Source organism: Cyanistes caeruleus, chromosome 9 (genome assembly GCF_971803275.1).
Source record: "Cyanistes caeruleus chromosome 9, bCyaCae1.hap1.1, whole genome shotgun sequence".
NCBI classification, from domain to species: domain Eukaryota; kingdom Metazoa; phylum Chordata; class Aves; order Passeriformes; family Paridae; genus Cyanistes; species Cyanistes caeruleus.
In genome coordinates, this window is record NC_141709.1 from 31,490,285 (window position 1) to 31,507,362 (window position 17,078).

At 40.4% G+C, this 17,078-nt stretch overlaps 1 protein-coding gene across 14 annotated transcripts in view; it reads left to right on the forward strand.

Annotated features, from left to right (window-relative positions):
- Positions 1–17,078, forward strand: part of FGGY (FGGY carbohydrate kinase domain containing) — a 279,434-nt gene that overhangs the window by 169,209 nt on the left and 93,147 nt on the right. For all 14 annotated transcript variants that reach the window (XR_015273696.1, XM_086841676.1, XM_086841677.1 and 11 more), the window contains one exon: positions 7,217–7,302. Coding sequence is in view for 13 of the 14 variants with exons in the window: in XM_086841676.1 (XP_086697802.1) it covers positions 7,217–7,302 (86 nt within the window). In the remaining variant the exon portion in view is untranslated. The remainder of the gene's footprint in view (positions 1–7,216; positions 7,303–17,078) is intronic.

The window sequence follows — 17,078 nt, forward strand, 5'->3', positions numbered from 1 at the left end:
GGGGAGAGCATTGCAGGGCTTGTTCCCTTCCTGAGCCACTGGGTGGGACACAGGATTCTCCTGAGCCCAGGTGTCAGCCAGCAGCAGGGATTTCCTGGCAGAAGGGTGGTACAGAACAGGCTTGCTCACCTGTACCTTTTCAGCTCCTGACATACCAGCTAAGGAGATTATTGTCCTTAAGAGAGGGTTTTTTACCTCAGTGTCTGCCTGCTGAGCTGCCCACGCGACAATTCCTGTGCTCTGAGTGCTCTGGGCATTTAATGGACTCACCATTAAACTGCTTAAGCTTGCCCTGCTTAACTTGGGCATCTCAGCACCCACAGAAGTACCTCAGCTGCTCAGGAGCAGTAACACTCATCCTGGAGGGGGCTGTAATCTGCTGAGATTTGGCTAAACCTTTCAGCTCTGGAGAGGTGTGAGTGGTTTTACTGCTTCTGTACTCCTTGCAAAGTAGGAGGGGGAAAGGAATTAAATGAAGAGGGAGGATTTCTTTTCAGTGCCAGGCACAGCAATTCATCCATGGCTTACTTGACATCAGGGCTGTCAGCAAAGGGTCAGGCTCTAAGAACTCAAACACAGCCTCATCTAATGCAAGTGTCCTCACTTTTTGCCAAGGAAGGTGAATCTTACAACAACTTTGAAAGTCAGGTTGTTCAGATGAAACCTACAACGGCAGTTTCCACATCTGTTGTTTCTCAGCGGACTGTCTTCAAGTGGGCTACAAATATAAATTATTTAAGTCTCTTCAGATTCTTTGTTATCAATATTTTATATATCAATAAACTGTGACACAGGTATTACAGGTGCGGTTAGGAAAAAAAACAGAATGGTATTTAATGTGCTCTTCCTGTTTTTTGAGTTGTATCATCTTTATTTTTTGTGTTTATTGTATTTCCCAATGGCAGAGTGAGATTTTGATCTAGCTCACACACCACAGGGAAAATATACTTTATATTCTGACTACAGGATTATTTCTTAAGCCAGTGATAATGCACAAGCTGGAAAAAAGGAAGCTTAGTTTTCAAATCTCATGGGAGAATTGCAAGATTAGCAGATAGAAAGACACATTTTAGCTTTATTTTATCCTTTTTTTACTATCTGAGGGCTTTGCAAAGTTGAAACTGAAATTCCCATTGTGCTTCTACTTAATTATGATAACTGGTGTTCAGAAAATGAGTGCACTGTACCTGGTTTGACCCGGTTACTGCCTGGGAAAGTTTTACACAGTGTTCCCCACACTGTGCCTGGCTGTGATTGTGGTTTTGGTCTCTCCAGCTTTCCTGACTATTGAGTGTAGTGAGATGGGTTATTTTTTTCCTTTTCTTCCTTATTCCTTTCTCAATATTCCTCCCTAATGTCACATACCTGACAGCATCCCAGGAAGTTAAGGCAAAAACAGTGGATTGGGCACATTCTCCTATGTCTGACCATGATCAAAATTGGCTAAACCAAGGTGTATCCAGAAGCTACTCTGAGCCTTTGTTCCTTTGGTTGGCATCATGTTTCTGGAAAGTTTTTGATCAGAAAGCTTGACATGCCTGCAACACAGGGATGTTTGTGAAGAAAACAAAGCAGAGCAAAACCCACAGCCAGACACTTTGCACAGTCATGCTCCAGGTCAGCACGTACACCCTAGTATATGAAGAATCACTGTTGATTTTTGCTTTGAATTCTCTGGACCTTATTTTGAACTCCCCAGGAATTTAATGTTTCTGCTATTAAATGTTTTTGCTGTTTTCCCTCTGTACATCTTTGCCTGGGATTGGTGCTGTGCACATTCCACAGCTGCTTGCATTGGTGTGGGTTTTGCAGAGATAGTGCAGTGGGGAAAAGTACTGCTTTACATCTGAAGTGAAATAATAAAAGAGAAGTTAAATAATAAAGAGAAAATAAATAAAAGATAAATTTAAGTGATTACTAGATGCACTTTTGGAAGGAAGTTATTTAAAGTACTGATACTAAATGATGCTTGGTCTGTTGTTACACCAAGAGGTTAATTGTGTGTCCATTGTTACCAAAGCCTCCCTCTCCCTTTCCGTGGTGCTAACCTGGGTCTGGAAGGCCACATTAGGAGATATTCTTGTCTCATGTTTTGCCCTGGGGTCTCCTAAAAGCAGTATTTGCAAACCTGATCTCTGTGAGGCAGGGTCTGACATGGGTCTAATCAGCACTGCTGGTAAGTTGTGAGTGATTAGGGTGTCTCTCAAAGACAGAAGGGGAATTTGACGAATTTTCATCTAAGCAATTAGAAGTATTTCTAAAGAATATGACTTGGCGAATTTAATGTGAATTGGTTGGAAGTAATGAAGAGGAAGGAGAAGGAGGAAAAGATGAAGGTGACTTACAAGACAGTTGGAGAGGGACTTTGGACAAGGGCCTGGAGTGACAGGACAAGGGGAAATGGTTTCACACTGGTAGAGAGCAGGATTAGCTGGGAAGAAATTCTTGGGAAGAAATTCTTCCCCGTAAGGGTGCTGAGTCTATTGCCCAGAGAAGCTGTGGCTGCCCCATCCCTGAAAATGTCCAAGGCCAGGAGGACAGGACCAACCTGGGATAGTGGAAGGTGTCCCTGCCCATGACAGGGGGTGGAACTGGATGAGCTTTAAGATTCCTTCCAACCCAAACCAGTCTGGGATTCAATAATGACCTAATTGTGCTTTTTCCATTTCCATCACCTTGTTCCTGGAACTGAAGCTGCCAATGACCTCACTCAGTGAGAAAAATGAGCTGACACCACTGCACAAGGAGTAGATACTGGTCCTTATCTCTTGTAGCTTTCTTCTTTCTCTCCCCTTGTATTTATTTGTGGAGTGCTGCTACAGGTGTTCTTCCATTCACAAGTTACTCTCATCTCCTTCGTTTTGACTTTCTTTTCCATAAAATGCTTTATTTTTTAACATTTCAACTTCCTACACAGCATAGAGATGTAACTAGAGACTGGAGGCTTCAGGGTATGTGAGCTGAAAATGTGAGTACATTATTTTGCTGCAGGAGTTTGTCAGTACAACACAACTGTACAACTATCGATGCTGTGGCAAACTAGTGTTAGAGCAGTGAGAACACAGCTCAAACACAGCAATGCAAGAACTGCAGGGAAGAGTTATCCAGCTCCAGAATTAGCCTGTTAGTATTTTTTTTCCCTAGAGATAGCAGAAGAAAAAAATGTTGTTTACTAATTTCTGGCTGAAAATGTTTTCATAGCTTGTGCCAAAATGAAAGGATGCATGTTATGTTTTCCTCATACTAATGACATTACAAACCAGCTATTTCTAAAAAATACTAGTCCCATTAAATCAGAGATGCTGAACTTTATTGTTTATTTTAAGTGGGTGGGGGATGTTGGACTGGGGGTAGGTATTTGCTTGGTAACTGCCTCTAAATGAAGTGCAGTCTTTCATATTCTGTTTTCACAGCTCTGCTCTTAATTTCATATTTAAGAGCGAAGAAGGGCCCCTCTTTAGGAAAAAAAAACCCAAACCATGGAGCTACTGTTTACCATGTCATTCCTCTGCCATTAATAACTAAAATCAATAGTCAGTGAGTAGGTTTTTTTTCTGGCAATCAGTGATCTTCCTGTATGTCACAGTTGACATCCTCAGTTAGAGCTGCTGTTTGATCCATCATCCCTCTTCCTTCTGTACACACGTGACTTGCAGCTGCCAGTGGGATCATTTGCAGAAACCATTGAAACCTCTTTCCCTGGCAGTGGGGGGAAGGATAGTGGATGTAGTGGCATTAGCTTGGCAGCAGCTCCTTTGCTGGTGCGTGTCTTCTTCATTGCTTGCTGCCCTTGCAGCTGGCTTTTTGTCTTGTTGAATGTGACTGAATATTTTTCCATTAAAATGAATAATAAATTCTGTGTTAAATGAGAACGACTCCAGGCTGTTGAGTTTGGAACTGAACTCTTGTTTAGAATTGTTTATAAATGTTTCAACACTCTGTGTTATCACAATCCATACACAGTGCAGACACGCAAGCAATAAGTTGTACTTCAGACTGAGTCTGGATTTTAGCTGCAGTTGCTGATCAAGCAGAAGTGCTGTTTAGAAACAGCACTCACAGCTGGGAGATTTGAAGCACCTGCACCTCTGAGCATGTCCTGCTTGGGCTGTCCCCACTGTGTCTCCTCTCCTCTGCAGTGGGACAAGGCTCCCAGCAGGCACACACTGTCCTCCCTGCCTTCTTCCAGCTTCTCCAGCTCTAATTCCATGTGTCTGCTCTGTCCTCTGCAGCCCTTTCTGGCCTGAGCTCTGGTGCTTGCCTGCCTGTGGTGCCATGCCTGGGATGCCTCAGGGATTTAAGGATGCCTGCAGCAGTGTCTGCGTGGTGCAGGCAGTTTTCTCCCCCTTCAGCAGCAGCTTTACTCCAAGAGTTTACTTTCCAAGCCCTTCCTCTCCCTGTGTTCCTGACTCTGATAGTTCAGTCAGATAATCTTTTACCAGTTAAAGTGCAGGTTGTGTCCAAATTGATCAGTTTGCAGCCATGGCTCTGGCAAGGATAGAATTTCTGCTCATGGCCTATCTTGGGTGTCTGGGAATAGCTCTGTCACATGGCTTGGCATCCAGTGTGAAGTGTGGGAGATCCAGGTCGTAAATCCTTGCTTTGAGTTGAAGCAGGGCATGGGACATGAAGTTTTAGATCCCTGTCAGTGTGTGCATTAAGTATTGCATTGTTCCTTTTCTTCCTTTCACACAATTTGTTTTCTGTAATTTAGAAAAAGACACCCTATTTGTGTATTTTCAGTCCAATGAAGATATCCCTCATTTTCCCTTCTCGCCTAGGAAGATTAAAATACGTTGCACTACATAATTCTTAAACTCTTTGACCTCAAGTATTTGATGGCCTGTAACAATCTCAAAACATTATTCTGTGGAGGTGTAGCTGTTAAAGCAACCCGAAGCAATCACAGAGAGAGAGATGAAGATAGAGCAGCCCGTAAGTACCTCTGGAAAGCAGAAAGATTGCGAGTTCCTTTGCAACTGAGTTTGGAGGGTGAGTTGCAGGATGTGAATGCAGCATTGGGAACGTTCCTGGATCTTTTCCACAATCCTTTTAATGTGGTCACAGACTCCTGACTGGGTGAAAATAAATTTGAATTAACTTCAGTGAGTGTCGAAAACATGGAGACTTTAAATTTGTTTGGAAAATGCATCAGGGCGTGCTATGATTTTTTTTTTTGTCTGTACTAATTAGCGATGACACAGCATCAAGATGGCAAAAAATGAATCATTTGGATGTTCATGAAACAAAGTATTTTGAGTGTCACTAACTTGTGGCTTTTGGGAATTCTTGAAGTAACAGAATAAGGATCCAAGGAGTATATTTGATGAAACAGATTTATTTGAAGAGGATAGTTATTCTTAATCCAGTTTCTTTTCTGATTAAAGTAACAGCCAGACATCTCCTGTTGCTTCTTGAAGGCTCTCAGGTGTGTTAACAACATGTAATGGCTTTTATCATCAAAATAATCAGGCTGAATGATCTTTGAGCTAAACTATGGAGCAACTTGGCATTCATACAGGAAGTTAAATTTGAAGTGAGTAGCAACCACATATATCTGGGAGGTGAGCTAAAGCTGAGTGGTCAGGAATAGACATCCAAAGGTTGTGTCATTTATGAAAAAGTTGTAATCAGGGCATTTATTTTTTGAACTCAATAGAAACCCAGTAAGTTTTAGAACCTTTTCAAGGTCTAAACTCAAAAAGTTTTAAGACAGATTCTTGGCATGACTCAAAACTAAACAAAATTTTGCTTTTTTTGTACTTACCCAGTTGCACCTTAGTTTCTCCAATTCACAGATTCCATTTCAGCAACTTTCTGGACTTGTAAAATTTTGGTTTAATATCACAGAGTATCTAAATTATGCTATAGAATCATAGAATCACAGGATGATTTGGGTTGGAAGGGACCTTAAAGCCCATCCCATTCTACCCTGCCATGGGCAGGAACACCTTCCACTGTCCCAGGCTGCTCCAAGCCCCATCCAGCCTGGCCTTGGACACTTCAGGGATGGGGCAGCCACAGCTTCTCTGGACAGCCTGTGCCAGGGCATCACCACCCTCGCAGGGAAGAATTTCAAGAGCAAAATATTATTTCTCTAAAATGGAATCATGTTATCTTTTAATTCAGCCTGTACATTCTTGACACTGAATGGAATTATTTTCTGTTCCAGAAAGACCCTATCAAGGACTTGTGTTTCTAGTGCAGGAGCTGATCTTAAGTGAGAAAACTTTGCACTTTTCAATTATTTAAGAAGCTGGTGGAGGTTTTTCAAGCAGTCTTATCCTCCTATGGAAGTTTGATTTGTGACCCTTGTGTGCTTTTTAGTTTTGATATTCTCTACCTATGTTAATGTACTGAGGTCAGAGGTGATCACTGGGATTGCTTTGCAGGACAGAGATGCTCACTGCCTGTCACACTGGATACAACATTATTCCTGGGAAAACTTTCTTCCCATTCATCATGGTCTGGTATCTGTGGGTGGTGTGGAGATTGGGGAAAAGTAGTTTTGAGAATATGCCATGCTAACATCAGCTGAAATCAGACTGAGCTTTGGAGGTGGAAACAAGGAATAGAGCCTGGCCCAGGTGTTATGACCAGCCTTTTCTGAGAGTCTTCTTGCTTTCTGGACCATCGTCTCTCTGCAGAGAACAGTGATGGAAACTCCTTATAAATGATCTATCTTGGTAGAAGAGTTTTTTAGGAGTTTGGGACTGATGTGTAGCTTTTCAGAAAGCCACATGATCTCCAACTTGGTTTCTGCACTCACAGAGCTCTTTGTTTCCTTCCTATGCTTCTAATTAACAAATCTTACATTTTAAATCTTTAATTTTAAACATTTTAAAATCTTAAACGGCTTATTTTAGAAAACAGAGCATTTTTCAGGCAAATATTTTTTTGATAAAGTTGTTGACTTTGAAACTGCTCTGACATTGAGCAGCTGATGGGGAACAGAGACACCCCAGGTTATTGATCTGAAACTTGTGCCTCCATGAACTCTTCATGGGAAACTTTGCTTATGATCAGTCTGTGCTGGGGGAAGGGCTCATTTCTCCAGATTGTAAATGAGAGAGAAGAGCTGACTGGATGATCAGAACAATGAGTTTAAAAAAAAAACGTAGTTTTTTCCTAAATATCAGGATTTTAATTGCATTAAAATAATGACATGACCATGCATGAGCTCTAATATCTGGGCTTCTAAACATATTTTTATTAGAACTTGCCAGAATCATGGAAGAAGGTTGGCTACTTCTTTGATCTTCCGGATTTCTTATCTTGGAAAGCCACAGGTGTCACTGCAAGGTATGTTAATTATAACAGTATGATTTTGTCTATTTTCTTATGTATATTTCTGCTTTAATTCATTCTGACTGGACCTGCTGCTATGTACATCTGTCTGTAATTCAGCCAGCCTTGAAACATCTTGAACCTATCTCCTGCCTCCACTGTGCATTCCTGAACACAGTTGTTCCCGTGAGCAGTGGAATTCACAGATACAGTGTGTTGCTGCAAAATATCATTTTGGAGCATAAATATGATTGCTGGAGTTCCTGTGAAATACACTTCCAATAATTCTTTGAATAATTCTTTGAAATAAAATTCTTTGAGAACAAAACTCTCTGAGAGAACCCCTTAAAAATCTGGATTAAAATGACCAACGCAGGTGAAGGGCTTTTGTTGATCCTTGTGAGAAGTGAGGGCCAGTATTATTTATTTAAAATCATGCCCAGTTCAGTGCAGCTCACAGTTATTTCCATTGCAGTCTGTGGAGTGGGATCTGTGCAAAATGTATTCTCAGATGAAAACTGGCCACAGGATAGTTTTAGTCTCTCTGGAAATGAAGATACCTTCCCATCAGATACAGTTCTTTTTATTTGTGTGTTCTGTTTCTCCCTAGTTAGGATTCCTGCCTGACAGCTATTGTTAGAGCATTATATATGTATTCCTTGCATTATACAGTAGGGAGGTGCTATGACTGACTTAAAGAAAGCAAAAAGAGGAGTAGTGCAAGGACTTGCCAGATGATAATTGATAAATGGCATCTTAAATCTTCTTCCTTTGGACTTTCAGTCAGATTTTGCTGTATAACTCTGAATTATGTAACAGAAGAACGACTCCCACCCCACAGATCTTGCAATATAAACAGTCCTGTCACCTGGCCCAACTCTACCTTCAAGAGGATAAATCCCAGGCTCCCAGATGATATTCAAGGGTCTGCATCTTGTGAAAGTACTCAAGACTTTGATTTAGCATTAGCACCCTTTGGTCAGGGCATGAGGTGGGGGAGGCTCTGAAAAGGGAGGGCACATTGATCCTGACAGCTCCATGATCCTGCCTGGCTTTGGCTTTGTGTCCTTGGTTGCAATTTCCTGGAGGTGAAGCAGAGAATCTCTCTAAAAAAAAAAAAGAGTTGCAGAGGATTGTACTCAAAAGTCAAATTTACACTGACAAGTTAATTTCGTTAGCAAGATGATTTTCAGCAAATATGATTGCTGAAAATCTTTTCATTTCATTGATGAATGTTGTAAGGGAGTATGTTGGGAAAAGACTCTCTGGGTAAAGTCTTCCCTCACACTTTGATTGAGAGTCTTCTATTTTGAATAAAACAGCTCCTTGTACATCACTGCTGTCTTTAATGTGCTCCCCAAAATCAAGCCCATTGTTTTGGCTCTAATAAATTGTCTTGTAGGGTAACAAAGAAGGAAGAAAAAGACAGGAAAATAAGGACAAGAAACATTTTTCTGGAATCAAACCTTATTTTTTTTCCTTTCCCTGCTTTACTCCATGTACACCTGTTTTCTGAGAATTTTCTTGTAGGTTGAAGTCAAGTAATTTGTCCTGCATATGCTCATAATACAGAGAAAGTGTGAATTTATCAAGTATGAGATTATTACATCTTACCACCCTTACTGCCTTTGAGCACAAAGAAGTCTATTCACAGGGCAAGACAGTGTTAGTCACTGTGAATCATACAGAACTTGGCCCTGATAAAAGGATTTGTTTTTTTAAAATTTGTTTTGGTGATGGAGATTTTACCAAAATAAATGCAATTCTGAAGGCACTTTTATAGCAAAGACCTTGCTTCTTTAAATTTTAAAGGGGCTCTCTAAAACATTTTGTATGCATTTGACATTTAGAAACTATGTAAAGTCTTTTTGCCTTCAGCGAGGTCACTGTGCACAAAGTTAAGTAGTGTGTGAGATCAGAGTTTGACGTATTTGAAAAGCAGTTCTTGATGTATGTTTCTAAGTATGAAATCCTTTGTCTTTCACCTTTCATTCTACTGGCTTGAACTGCTTTGTTACCAAGTTGTTTTTCCAGTGGACCTGTAATAAACATTAAGTGTTTCTTACCTCTGAGATGGAGACTCAAAACATCTTCTAGGGTTTTTTTACCTCCTGGCTTTGAAATTGCTCTGTGTCTTACTGAACTACATCAGTTGCAAAGGATGAGTTCCAAATTTTTGATTCCCATTGTTCTTGGAAAGCTGTTGTCTGTAATGCTCCATATTTAATATAATTATGTTTTATTATTTCTGCTTTGGGCTGATGAGTGACCATTGACTCGTCCTGAACGATCCAGGCAGCTGACTATTCTGCATTTAAAAAAAAAATGTTACTGACAGCTCTTTAGTTACAAATTTTAAATCTTCAACTTCTCAGCTTTGCCCCCCCAAGGCTGCAACAAGGCTGAGTGTTGGTTTTGCTACTTGAATACTCAGTTGTCTTCTGTCAGAAATGCTGTGGTGGAGAGGAAGAGCTGTGACAGACACTTAGCAGTGCTTTTCAGAGGCTCAGCACTGTGACTCACTGCTCTCCCTCCCCCATCCAGAACCTCTGGTAACCTTTCCTTTATATGGTGCTTTGGGTACAGCTATCTTAATAAAATCTAAACTCCTCTCTGGTTTAGTTACAGGCTACTGTGTTATGGATGGGGAATTCTTAGCAGAGATGCACATCTGCAATCTAGTGTGTTTCTGGAGGCTTGTGAGGGATTACATTGCAGATAAGAATAGGGCTGAGCTGTTAAACTGGGTGGAATCCTCACACAAATTTCTCAAAGGTCACATGTGCTTAGACCCAGAATTCTGCTTCAGGGTCATTTCCAATCATAGGCAACTCACTCACTGCAAAATGAACCAGTGTGTACTGGAATTTAAGATGAATTCTAGCAAAAGAGAGATTAGACCTGTGAAGAAGGATTTGGAAATGTAAGAAATAATGTCAGGCTGACATTATGGAGATAGAGGGTGTCCAGCATTGTGCTACAAGCCACCTCCAAAAATGACCAAAAAAAGTTGGAACAAATTGAATCTTTATGCAGATTATTTTTTTTTCCAGATTATTATACTCTAGACATATTAATATCCGTGGAAAGTAATGTGCTGTCTAGTAGAGACTTCATCTTATCTGTGAATTTGACCCAAATAATTTTCTTGTGAAAATACTTGTCCAGTCAGTCTTCAGCTGCTTGCCATCATGACACGGGAAAGGGTGGAACAGATGTTTCATATACTTCACTTTTCTAAATGATCTCCTTCCAGCAGATCTCGGGATCACGAGTTTCTCAGTTTTATAAGAAAGAAATTCATACTGTTTATGGTAGTGATGGACTGCAAAGTGAAAAGCAAATGTTTGTAGTTGATAAAAAGCATTTCTGGGAAGCACATGACTAATATTTGTCTGTATCTCTGTGTGAGGGGGTTCTCTCTGTAGTATGCAGTCTATTTTCAACAGGAAGATACTTGACAAATTGTTTTCTTTCAACAATGGCTTGTGCATGTTTGAGTAGCTGGCTCTTTATGTTAAGCAGTGATTGAGTCCTTGCAGTTTATTTGTAACCTGTTTTTAGTAGCTGATCATTAGGGCTCGAGATGGCTCCGTTGCAGTGATTCACTTCCAGAGAACTCCCTGGACATTGTCAGAGTTGATATAGAGCCCACTGGGACGAGCAGGAGTCTTGAGCTGTAGTGAGGGAAGCTTGTAATAAAACAATAAAACCAGAGAGGTGCTCTAGAATCCAGGATTCAGATCTCTGCTCTGTGATTTGGAGAAGTGAATTAAATCTGGAGGTGTTCAGGCAGCTGAATGCATGTGAGGATTTGATGTTTGTTCATCCCTGTGTTTGTTCTTCATCTGTTAACTGATGCATCCACACACTCTTGGGAGGCTGCTGACTTTTACCTTTTTGAGGTCTCTCGTGGCTGTGTCAGTGGAGCCCTCACCAAATATTGTATCCAGAATAGGCTGGAAACTTTGAGGAGGGAGAGTGCTTTTAGAAGAGGAGCTTATGTTTAGAGGTACTGTTGAAAAAACAAACCAGTGTGAGTTTAGTGATTATCTGAAGGATGTCTGTGTCTTTTTTAAGGATTGGGCAATCCTTTCAGAGAGATGTGGTAACTGCAGCAGCACAGACACAACTTTTTTGGGCCAGCTGCCCTTCCCTTCCTTCCTAGCCCTGCCATGACTAATGGATACCCTTTGGCTGGGATCTGGCGCTTGGCTTCTTGTTGACATTTTGTGCCTACTTCAAAAGATGCCCGGTCTAAAAATCAGGCCTTGTCTCTGGAAAGAAGGGGCCTAGGGAATATTGCAGAAAGCTGTTGTGATTAGTGCTGAGCCCATGGGGCAGTGACAGTATCCTGAATTGCACTCGGCTGTTGTGTCCTGTTTATGAAATGAAACCCAAGAGTTCAGACTTGCAGACTTGTTTAGAGAAGTCTCTGGAGGAGAAAAAATTATCTTGAAAGGCTGGTTGGGAGGGGAGGGATGGTGTTTTTGTGGATTGGACAAAGTACCATGAATTTCTTGTCATGGAGCCAAAAGCAAGTGTCTCTGTGATGGTATGTTTGCCAAATGAGAGAATTCTACTGCTATCAGGCTTTTCATAAATTCAAAACATGTTCTTTGGAGACTGGTGACACACAGACTGATCCAGAAAATAGGAAATGTGTAGCTAGAAAACTTATCAGGAATGTGAAGGGCAGGTGCAATGTGGGCCATTACTGTTAGATATTTTTTTTTTAATTTAAAAATGCTATGTCCTTGAGTCTACTGAGTAATCTGAAAGAGTTCTGTGTGCTGAAGAAGAAAATTGTCAGCAGGTCTCGTTAATGTTAGCCAGGAAGCACAGAGGCAAACAGGAAGCTTTAACTATTGTTATTGTACAAGTGCCCTTTACAAAATATTAGCAAAAGAAGCTTAATGTGTTTTCCACAAGAACAGGAACCCTTCAGAGTGTCTCACTGTATCTGCCCAGTGAAGAAAAACTGCACTGTCTCCTTTCAACAGCTTCAGACATACATTGAGAGGTTGCACTGCAGAGACTTGCATTCAGACCTTCAAATATTTACTAGTTTATTTTTTGAAGTTGTTAGGATTGGTAATTAGCTGTGACAGTATCTAGCCCTTCGTTTTCTATTGTGTTCATTTGCTGCTAAAAAAAAAAAAAAAGGCAGAAAAAGCAAAAAAAAAAAAAAAAAAGCCAGCTAGGTCAGTATAGAAAGGATTGGGGGCAGTGGATGTATTCCTGGCAGTTTGCCACGGAGACACTGAGCTGAGCCAACCATGAAGTCATCGTGAACTCAGGGAGTCTCACTAATCCAAGGCAATGTGTCTTAATTTGACAAAGCAAAGGCTGTTTGATAAGCAAGCCCAGCTAGAAACGCTGTGAAACGGGGGTGTTTGTGAAGTGGAGATTGTGGACAAGAAATGTGGTGATATGAAAGGAATCATCTTGGTTTCAGGTCCTTCCTCCCCCAAGCCCAAAGGCAGGCTTGGCTCCCTTCTCCCCTGCAGCTCTGGCTGTGCAGTGGCTTGATGTGAAATTTGAGAAACATATGTAGTTTTCTATTTCAGGAAAATGATCTCAGGGATTGAATGTGTGTTTTGTTGGCTGTTAAGCTCTGATCTTGCCTAGTGTGGTAGTTTGAGAGTGTGTGTGTATGTGAGTGTGTGTGTGATGGTTAGAACCATCCAGCACTTAAAAAACATAATAATAAAAACAAATCAGAATTCATATATTCATTGTTGTTATAGGTCTTATTTCTTCAGTCTCAAAATTCAACATCCAACATCCTAAGGCTCTTAAATAACTGTACTGTGTGTATCAGAAAATATCTTTTATTTTTCCATGTAGTAAATTAGTAAATTTATAATATTAATAAATTTATAGATAGTCATTAGCATTTACTTGAGCTGATGAGTGGTGCACACACAGTTTTCCATCAAAGCAAAGAAGCTCTGTTTAAACAACCATTTCATTGTTGGTCCTATGCAGAAGCAATGGAGATATATGAACACTGTAATTATTAACTTCTGTGAGGTTGAGATGACAATCTCAATAATAATAGTAATCTTAATAATATTCATAAAGAGATGGCTGTGAGTCTGAGATTCCTCTTGCTGACATCCTCACTAATGGTGGGATTGGATAACTGTTCTTTACTGGGGCTGGGAGGAACGAAGGAGGTTGTGGTGTTTCAGCCTTAAATTCTGAGGAAAATAAGACATAAACCACAGAGGAGTTTGTTGTCTTTCAGTTCTCTTAATCTCTTTTTTTTTTTTACAGTGATTTCAGCTCTCTTCAGAGCCAGGCTGGGCGTTCAGGGTGTTTCTTTTGCATTAGTTCCTGTGAACACCATCAGGGATCAGACCCTCATGGTACAAGGGATATAATAAACAATCTGTCATCTCCTTTGAACTCTTCCTTATGTGAAACCCCTTGGAAAGCCCTCTTGTCCCCTGTGAGATTGGGTCTCTGTTCAGCCAGAGCTGTGTAACAATTGCTTCCTTGCATAAATTTGAACCAGATAAGAAAATAGCCATGTTTATGAACTCCTGGGTCATTTACAGCCCCAGCAGTGTTTTGGTGTGCACATATATAATGCATGTATTCACAGTAAATTCTTAAAAACCACCCCCCATAAAACAATAACATTCCAGGAGCGTTCTCATCCAGGGAAGGGAAGAAAATCTATGTAGCATGAAGTCTGTGCATTGTATGTGTACATGCAGTGCTTAGAAGTATTAAAACTCAAGAAATTTATTATCCCATAAGGGCCTCTTTTGTCTTTTTTTTTTTTAAAAAAAACAACCCAAACCTTTAGTCCTCTGTAATACCTTGCATATGAAAGAACCTTCATAAATTCAGCCCTTAAATGTGCTCTTAACCAAGAAAGTGGCATTGTTATTTAATAGCTGGGAAAAGAGCCGTATAATTTGAAGGGTAACATTCTTTAAGTGTTTAGCTGGGCATCCAGCTTTCTGTCTAATTTGCAGTGAGAATTAGGTGTCGTATTCCATAGGCATTTTCACAGATCACACTATAAATTATTTATTCTAGACCAATTCTTCCTCCAGACTTCCCAAACAAATGCTTTTCACCACTGGAGTGTTCCTCCTCTGCCTCTCACTGTAATACATGGCTGTAACAACAGTCTTGGCCTGGAGGGCAGTTTACCTACAGGTTTGCTTTATTTTTTTTGGCTGGCTCTCTAAATCTGCTTAATGTTAGTAACTTTCACTGGAAATTCTCGGCGTGCTTTAGGATGACACTGATGGTGTCAGGGTTGATTTACATTGTCTCTTTCAAGTAGCATTAGCTTGCCTAGGACTTTTTCTCTTATTTGTTTTAGAATTCATGTTCTCCAGAGAGGAGCCTTTTAACTGTGAAATGTAAATAACCTGACAAGGAAGACTTCAAAAGAAAATGAGTCTTTGTCCATGGCAGTGATACCAAGTTTGCCAGCTCTGTAACCTTTAAAACAGAGTACTTTTATGCTTGACCTGTCATCTGCCTATAAAAATAATCTTAGATCAATGATACAGTGCTTTCAAGAATGTGTCTGAAGAAAGCAGACACTTCTATGTATGTGTTCTGTCATTTCTTCATTGTGATGGACCATCTGCTGCTTTAACTCTCAGTAGGATCTGGTTATTGATTCGGTGTAAGTGCCTGGCTCTGCCTTTTGCTCGCATTGAGGTGATGAACACTTTCATTGCAGCTTGCAAATTGATGCTGCCAGATAGCCTGCCCAATATTATATAAATATATAATGTGTTATATGAAATCACCAAGGGTTTGTTTTTGCCTTCCCCCATTCTTTATTCCAGTGCCATTCCATTAAACTGTTCTTTAGATGAAAGGTTATAATTCAGTCTTCAATGGATGAAATGTATATGTACTTATGGAATCAAAGACATTCCAAGAAAGGTTGTTTATTTTCTTACTACCTTCTTTAATTAAATGTCGATGGTAGGATTCTGACTGTCTGACTTCAGAGAAACAGATGAAGCAATAATGCTTGCAGTGTGATCCAGCAGGGATGACTGGAGTTATGCTTCTTGGTTGTTGGACACTGCATGCATAGGAAACCAAATTCTCCTGTGGATAGGAGAGTTGGAATTTCAGATTTCACCATGGCTGTTGGTTTAATTTTAAAGTGAAGGGGAAGTTCTGGAAGTTCTGCACTTTATATTTTACTATTACGTAACTTCAGATAATATTTGAGTTATATATCTATTTGGTTCAGCTTGCTGACACTCAGCTTTAAACTGGAGCTGAAAATCTCAGTGAAAACTTGTGTTTGTTCACTTTATTTTATTTCAAGACTTGTCAGCCTGAGTTCTGAGCTCGCTGCTGTTCTGCAGTGTGGATGAATCCTGGGACTCACTGGAGAGGGGGTTGGAGAGCACAGGCATTTCTCAGAGAGCCGTCCCTGTGTTCCCTGCCAGGCTGGGGCTGTCCTGGAGTCACTCCCAGGATCCATGTGCCAATGTTGGAGTAGAAGAGAATTTATGGAAGATGACCCATCTGTTGCCTCTAGTACCCATGCACAAGGATTTTTTGTCAAAGTGGGAAAGAAAGTAGGAAAGCCCTTCATGTTGTAGGTGATTGGGAAAAATATGAGGATGTGCAGAGATATATGCCTGGTATATCCAAAACTCTCCCCACCCCCAAAGCCCACTTGCATTTATCCATACATAGGACATAGAGTTAGGATTACAGAAATAACTTCAACTTTCACTCACTGTAGTTTGAAACAGTTTTGAAACTATTTATATACACTCCCCTCCTTCCAATCTCATTTTCCAAGGTGAGCTCATTCTTCTGAGGGATGAAGCTGTATCTGCACAATGAGATGTTTTCATATTTAATTAAAACTAGTAAGAGGGGGAGAACACACCACAAAATACAAAGAAAACTATTTTCCTGTGGTTTCCTCTTCTGAGCTTCCCTCCATGAAACTATTTGGGAGTTTCTGATGCTGGTTTGTCATTGTATATAAAATACCTCCAACAGACTCCTTGGAGAAAAAGAAATACTGTGATGTTACTTTACTTTCAGGAAAGAAATTCAGTGTTCTTCGTGTCTTCACGAGAAAGTAGGTGTGGTGTTGTCCTCAATTCCTTGTGCACAGCATCTGTAGAGGAGGTTAAGCCCCAAAGTGCTTTAATCTCCCTACAAAGAAGGGAAAACAGGGAATGTGTAAGAGCATGATACACTGCTGGCACCTGTTCTCCATATCCATCCCATCCCGTGCCATTCTTGCCCTCAATTCCACCCTGAAGCTCTGTGGGCACATGTGTGGTCTGAATTTAGTCTCCTTCACAGATGGCATCTTTCATGTGCCATCTTGGGCCATGCTGCCCATGAGATAGATATAAATATAAATATAAATATAAATATAAATATAATTATAATTATAATTATAATTATAATTATAATTATAATTATATATAAAAATATATATATAAAATTTGAATGTCTATCACAAAGACAAGGTAAAGTTCTTCAGTGCTCACCATTCCTCATGCTGTTGCCTCAGTAGCACCAGGTGTAAATCTAACAGGGGGGCTCTCCAGAGGGGTTCCAGTTTGTTTAAGACTTTCTGGGTTTGTATATTTTGTCCTGTAGCAGCTCTTCATTTTGTGTGTAAGGACAGTTCATAAACAGATGTTGAATCTCAACATGGTGCCTGCTATTTCCTGCTATTTCTGGCCTGCCTGGACACAGACAGTCCTTATTCACACCAGCTAGCTCCACTGGTAATCTACCCAAGAACATTTCCTGATACC